Source organism: Rhipicephalus sanguineus, chromosome 3, assembly GCF_013339695.2.
Source record: "Rhipicephalus sanguineus isolate Rsan-2018 chromosome 3, BIME_Rsan_1.4, whole genome shotgun sequence".
NCBI lineage: Eukaryota > Metazoa > Arthropoda > Arachnida > Ixodida > Ixodidae > Rhipicephalus > Rhipicephalus sanguineus.
In genome coordinates, this window is record NC_051178.1 from 229,170,559 (window position 1) to 229,178,122 (window position 7,564).

Consider the following 7,564-nt stretch of genomic DNA (forward strand, 5'->3'; position numbering starts at 1 on the left):
AGGACTACGTAGTTCCTAATCGGTAAAAATGAAGTACATTGTCCTCTGAGGGGGCCATAGACTTAACATACCAAGTTTGGGGTAAATTTGTTGAGCCAATGGCTCCAAAATACGATAAATACACTTTGAAATCCCGTGACGTCACGTGGGGAGATTTCGGCGCGAAATTTAAAAATGAAACTTTGAACTTGATTTTCTCCTCTATTAATAGAACCTATGATGGCGAAATTAACGACATTAGAGTTCTCAGAGCAGAATTTATAGATCTAAACAGATTCATTGTTTCTCTTTAGTGTCTCTTTACGGTAGGGCCACGACGACTGCGCTAACGAAAGACATCTTCCTAGAGTTCTTGCTTGTGTATATCTGAATTTCGTAAGGCACGCAACGCACTAGCGTTAGCATGAATGTTTCCGCATGCAGCAAACGCGCCCAGCGTAAGGCAATCCCTAAAATATCGTTTCGCGAGACTGCTACCCCAACAAATTGGGATAGTTACATAACTGTCACAACAATGTGTGTAAATCACCCGTAAAGTTTGGGAAGTCGCTCGTTTCTAATACCAGCCATCGATGCCAGGGTGGTACCCTCCTCCCCCCCCCCCTCGTTCCTCCTATTTCATTAGGAGGCTTCTTGCGCCATGCAGTAATATTCCAAGGTAAACAACTATGTTCCATATTGCCCCGCTACGCGTGTAACAGTTATACTTCGTTCCTTCTTTCCTTTCCAAATTTAAATGTAGGAATTGAGGCCTGAGGGACGCTCGGTTACGTAACAGCTGAACAGAGAACGTAATATCAAGTCATGCGGCCGCATTCGACGTAAATGAACACAACAAAAGAACAAGAATCGAGACAATACGATACCCACAAAACTTCGCACATCCCAAATAGGGGCCAAATCCCAGAAAGATACGTGATGACCTCATTGATTACGCCATCGCATTGGGTCACGATGTCGCCGGCACGAGTGCACGCACTGCCCACTTTTCTACGCGCGGCCGTGCACATCGGACGACACATTTCCGCGCATCTGTCGCCAGCGCGCATTTTGGGGTACATACTTCAATATCGGCAAGGGCTTATATTGTCATTACTTAACCGAGTAAGCATCAGTGCGTGACTGGACATCCAGAGCGTTACATCGGTGAAGTTCTTGTCGGCTTATAGCAGACATGACATCAGAGGTTCGTATGGTTATTGCGCTACAAGTCTAACTATATGTAAAAGTATCCCACGCATCGCTATTAGTGAGATTCAGTAAACAGCTTTGGTTGGGCGTCCGCAGCAGCTCAGCGGAAGACGGCTTTCTTTGGAAATGTCTGATGGCATGCGTCCGCGGAGTTGCACGCACGCCTAGTGCGCAGTGCATGGTGCATAGTGCGCAGAACTTCTGCTCATGCGCACTATGCGAAAAGCGGCGTTTTTACGCAAGCAACGCCGTTGCGGACGCAACGTACGCAGTATTTTAGAGCCGGGGACCCCAAGCGACTTGCGCACGCACGCTCTTTTGTTCCTTTGTACTCCCAGCCGCACCCAAGGAGAATACAAAGGAACGCAAGGGCTCGCGTACGCAAGCTGCTTTGGGGCCCCGGAAATAACACTCTTTAATAGACAGTTTTAGCTGGGCGTCCGCAACAGCTCAGCGGACGCACGACCCCTCGAACGAAACGTATACCCTCAGAAAGCCAGCTTTCTCAAAACCAAGTGACTGGTTCACCTATATGTTCTTTCATGCGCATTTCACGCTTAACCAGAGCAGTACTGGTTAAGCAGTATTACTTGAAATCACGTGAATCGGGGATATTTTGATGGCAAATATTATAGTAAAAGGAAAACAAACGCACACTGCCAAGTAAGCATTCTGTCAGCCAGTCCCACAGGTGTTGCTCAAATGCATGCAAGCCTTGCAAAAAAAACATTTCTTGAAAAATTATCAGTGCTACATCTCGCTTTATTTTTTTTTACTTCCTACAGGTACCAACTGTCGCATCATCTGTGCTTACCATTGTTTTGCTGCCATGGCTATCAAAGCGTCTAAAATGCCACCGAACATTATATTCATTCTTGCTGACGATCTGGTTCGTATACGTATGTATATGTATTTTCTACCTGTGCTTGTCAGTCCTAAAAGCACGAAGGGATATTTCAGTTTTAATCTTAATGTGTACAGAACGAATAGCTGCAATCTAGTCGAAGTACAAAGCACATAGCGAGGTAAGAGCCTCTCTGAAGATCAACGTAAGACCTCAAGAAATGCATTCAACAGACGTATTCGACCTTTCTTTATACCTTTATATCTTAATAATAACTATATTACTGAAAAAAAGTTGACGTTGCCATACAGTTTTCTATCTATGTGTTCATTGGTGCTGGTGTGGCGGTCCAGGCAACGTCCTCGTGCACTTTGCCGATCCTCTAGTGTGCGAGTTTCTGTTTAAACTTATAATTCAGCAAACTTGGTGCAAGACAGGCGATGAATCAGGTAACATCTCCAGGTCTATCGTTTTACAAAATTCTATCTATATATACCCTACGGAGAGTTCTCCGACATTACGTGCGTCTCGTGTTTTTAATGCTTTGAGCGCGTAGGATGAGCAATAGAAGAAAACCAACTATTCGTGAGCTCAATCGATAAGCCACGGCCGCTACGTAGCGGCCGTGGATAAGCACTCGAAGTGCTCAGCCTGATCTGCTGTTATGTTAACGTCTCTGAGTAAGACTTGTTGCTGGACGAGTCGGTTCACGTCAAATGGATTTATATTAGCGCAAACAAAGAAGTGAAGACTCGGGACTGACCTTTCTGCTTCTTACTATTTCTTTCTCGAGCCTTTGTTTCTTCGTTTGCGCTAATATGCATCACTGGCGTTAAAGTATGTTTTTTGTTGTTGTTGTAAGTACCACAGTGCGCGTACTGCGCCATTTGCCTTCGAAGAATGACGCTACGCGGTTAAGGGAGTTCTGACACGACTTTGAGACATCGAAAAACGGACATTTTTCGTTTCCTTGGTACGCAGTGTTAAAGCTCCTCACACACCGGAGTCACACAACACGTATGAAATATTTTACTTTGATTTTTAATTTTTCCTCGCTGAGCATCTGCAAGCCAGCCCTACCGCAATGGGCATTATGCCGACAAGTCAACACAGTTGAGAACTCTGCGTCCTGCAGGCAGCCTAAATCGCAGAAATCACGGTCAGAGTCACTGGACGACAATTCACTCATCGTTGTTTGCGTGCTCCACGAGTAGATGACACAGCTGCCGCTAGTACTTCGCGAGTTGCTGACTCCCCGTGATGTCACACTTCGGTGACTCGTCACTGAGAAGCTGCCCCCTCGACATAGAAACCGAAAGCGTGTATTTTTTTTTTTAAGGTAGCGGTATTAAAAGTATATTCGATGCAACCCCAGCCACCGCAATACTGTTTTTAGGGTTCTCGACCCCAGTGTTTTTATATAGAGCAACAATCTGAAAATATTTAAAATTCGTGTCAGTGCTCCCTTAACGCTATAACTCAGCTATACGTATAGAATGATTCAACATGGCGCGCGCGTACGCTCCGCTTCTCATTGTTTAAATTATACTAGCTTGGACAGAATCAGTGTGTAATCGCGAGCCTTCGCTTACCTGCAGGGTTGGGACGACGTGAGCTTCCACGGATCGCCACAAATCCCGACTCCAAACATGGACGTCTTGGCCGCAGACGGTATCATCTTGAACAACTACTACGTGCAGCCTGTGTGCACTCCGTCCAGAGCCGCTCTGATGTCGGGCCTCTACCCTATCCACACCGGTACGCAAAAGATGTGCATGAACGCCCACTGGACAGACTCGTTGCATCTCGCTTTGATCACGTAATCTGTTGCAAAGCGTTTTCTTTATTTTTATTCCGGTACAAAAAAAAGAGACAGAGTGTGAATGATAGTGAAGCATCGTCCCGGATTCAAGGCTGTACTCTCGTCTGTTTCTAGTTTATCAGCAACACGAAAGTAAATTGATAACGTAAACAGGTAAGCGTGTCAATAGGGAGCTTCAATACGAAGGAAGGAAAAAAAGATAGTTGATCCCTCCATCGTAGGAATCGGAATAACACGAAAGTAAAGCATGCCCTTACAGAAGTAACTGAATGTTTACTATACATTGATATGCGAGATTTTGCACAATGTGTATTGATGTCTGGCAGCTATAGCACCGTTTAACGTGGATGCGCCCACTTTGATGATTGGTGGTACATCTCCATCCCGACAACTACGTCCATGTTAAATGATTAAACAAACCCTTGTGGTTAGCTGTAGTAGTTAAACGGGAAAGCGTAATCATAGAACGATGTGTTGCTAGCCAGAAAGAGCATCGCATATTGGGACGCAGAGCTTGGTCGCCATCTCGCGCATGTCAAAATGTGATTGAACACCCATGGCCGGACTAAAGGGAAACACAAAGCGCGTCGTGCCGCTCCGGTAGCCCGGCTATGGAGCCCGGCCGAGATTTTTCTCGGGGCGAGCGCGTGAGCGGGGAACGCGGTGTTACAGCCAAATGAGGCGGCGCGCTTCGCAGAGCTATTTTTGGTTTGGATTAGCGTGGATGGTATGAGCGAAGCCGACGCTTTTACGACGCTTGGGGTAAGGTCGCCACCTCGCGGTTGTGTTAAGGCATTGGACAAAATTGAACTTCTATTGAAAACGTGCCGAATGGGACGGACGTGTAACGCGTTGCAGGTGCTATTCACGGATGCCACCCTAATGACGAATTACTTTACCGCTCCCAGAGGGCAACACCACCTCGCCGACCGGAGAGTGGTAGATATAAAAGGCGCGTTTGTAAAGCCTGTAGAGTCTGTGACCGGGCGCAGTGGATAGCGTGCCGGCATCTGTTGTTGCGGACCCGAGCGATCGTGGGCTCGATGCCCGCTGACAGAACTTTTTTTTCTCTGTCATCTGATCGTGTAAAGTTTTCGACGTCATTTCCGTGACGGAAATACGTCACTGAAGTCTTGGTGGACCCCCGGCATAAAACACTTTCGTGTTAAAAAAAAGGAGGAAGGCAGGTAGGTTAACCAGACACATGACCGGTTGGGGAATGGCAAAGGGGAGTAGAAAGATGAGAGAGGGAGGAGGGAAGTAAATAAGGAAATTATCAATAAATGCGTTGTCGGGTATGTGACGGTGGCACTATACAATAGTCAATGGTGTACACGAAGGTCCGTCGTCCTCAAAAGGGCGTCCCGCAAACACAAACGTAGCACGGCGGTGCGACAGGCCGCGCCCGTGAAACAGCAGTGTGCGGTTCAGCCGTACGCATAAGAGGTGAGGATAGGATGCTGCTCTGGCCACGCAGCGCGGGCTGGTCCACGTGGTGCTTCGATCAAAGCTCCTCCTCTCTCTCCGATCTCTGTCTTAGACAGATCGAGAAACCTGATTACGCTGCTGCAGCTGGAACTCGCGCGTATGCATTAATTCGCAGCGATCTTGAAAATTTACTCCCTCAGGTGCGAAATAACGCACGAGAAACGTCACCCACAGCCCACGACGACCGCAGGCGTAGTTGCCCGAAAAAAAATAATAATCTGCGGATGCTAGACGGCCGGGTTGTGCTATTGCGCATTGTGCACTGCCACCCTCAAAGGGTTCTACTGCGTCCGCGAAGCTTCTCCGAAATAGTAACTAAAGCTCTCTAGTGACAAAGAAGCGTACATACGACCTGTTGAGCACAAGCGCAAGCTGACTTTAGAAACTGTTTTATGATTAGGGACTCCAGAGTAAACTACGTGTCCTCATTTAATTGGATAATAGAAATGCACATGTAAATGGAAGGAAATGTGGACGAACAAACAACTTGCGACAGGTTATTTATTTAATTGTCTGTTTATTTCCGACGTAAGCAAGAACACTGACTCGTCTTGAATTGAACGTCGCAACCACCGCATTAATGTACAGAACAAGTACTCCAGACGGTCAGAACCCAACGTAATATAATTGACGCCTCGTGTTGTGCACACTTACTCTGTGAGTCCAAATGAATTAAACCTGTATTCTGCATCCCGGAGGTTGGCATTTGTGAATATACGGTGTACAAGCTGGGAGAATGTTCGCGAAAACTGCGCGTAGTATTACTTCGTTCATCGGGCAACACATCTGTTTAGCTGCGAAATTGGTTGGTAACAGCTTTATTGATAGTCCTGCAGAGCTTGCGACGACCGGGCCTTAGGTCTCCCACGTGCGAAATGACGTTAAAAAATATGCTTGCAATGATGACCTAGATCGTCCGGTAAGTTCGGTATTTGATCCGCAGGCATGGAGACTTCAGTCATACTCATAGGCGAGCCGTGGGGTCTGCCACTACACGTCAGACTGATGCCTCAATACTTGAAGGACCTCGGTTACCAAACACACATGATCGGAAAGGTAAGCGAAGACCACTTAGCGGGTTAAGAGGAAGGCGCAGGCTTGACTTCAGGGTGAAACCCATTTCGCAAACTTAAGAGCTCATACCGCACATTTAGCTCTTAGATTCTAACCATGACGACTACAATAAGAGAAATAAAGTTGCACATCTTGCTGTAAATGGTGTGAAATACTGTACCATGACCATTAATTTTTACTCGTAATTCACTGCGGAAGTGTGCACAAAGTGCATACGAAGACAAAAGCACTGGTATTTTGGATCAATCTCGTTGAACGACTGCTTTAGGTGAGCAGTCTTGCCGTAAACCAATGCTCTTTGAATTTCGAAGTACCGTCCAATGCGGCGACGTTTGTAAAAACAACATATGTAAGTATCATAGCCTTGGGAAGGGCATTGTTAACGATCATGTTTCTTTATTGACGTGAAGTAATAGAAGACCTTGCCATCTTTAGTTAACATTTGCTAAGTACTCCTCGTTGTTTGGCAAACAAAAATGTTATCACATGATTAGTCGCAAAACACTGAATACTATTCCAAAGCATTAACACAATGCCCCGCGCAACCTCGGATTAGAAAACCAGAGAAGGTAAATGTATGCAGGTGCCTAAGTGATAGAAGTACTCGGAATTATCGAAGTTAAAGTTGTTCTACAGACGAGTGCACAAAACTCAAGTAAAGAAATTTAACATGTTACATAACCACTCGACAACATATAACGAGCCTCGAATGCCAGAAAGTTGAGATAGATGCCAGGGATTCATTGTTGGTTAATGTTACAGAAATGGACACAGTCAAGGACGTTTGTGCTGTATGTTTCCTTTTACTTCGAGTCTTGGTTGTACGTAACTCTGACATCAGATGAGTCTCAGATGAGTGTCAACGTTCCTAGCGGTTTATGTTAGAATAAGCTGTTCCTAAACACTTGCATTTTCCTATGGCGCATAACAAGTCTATATAGTTGATATATCTGTAAGAGGACGCTAATATGCATTAGAAACCTAAGATGGTGGTATCAAAGGAAAATTGTTAACGCGATGAATGCTTTTCTGTGCAACGTCGCTTCTGATCATAATCAAGTAACCTTAGTAAAGAGTTATGAGAGCGAGAACACTGGAGGCAATAGGCAGTTTAGAGTAGGGTACCCAAACCATGGCGTTTAGCG

The 7,564-nt window shown here is 45.8% G+C and overlaps 1 protein-coding gene across 1 annotated transcript in view; it reads left to right on the forward strand.

The window, feature by feature from the left end:
* The first annotated feature begins 2,041 nt into the window (after nt 1–2,041).
* The window catches only part of LOC119386342 (arylsulfatase B-like), a 29,938-nt gene continuing 24,415 nt past the window's right edge, over nt 2,042–7,564 (forward strand). The window contains exons 1-3 of the mRNA XM_049414316.1: nt 2,042–2,080; nt 3,634–3,793; nt 6,289–6,401. Coding sequence (XP_049270273.1) covers nt 2,042–2,080; nt 3,634–3,793; nt 6,289–6,401 — 312 coding nt within the window. The remainder of the gene's footprint in view (nt 2,081–3,633; nt 3,794–6,288; nt 6,402–7,564) is intronic.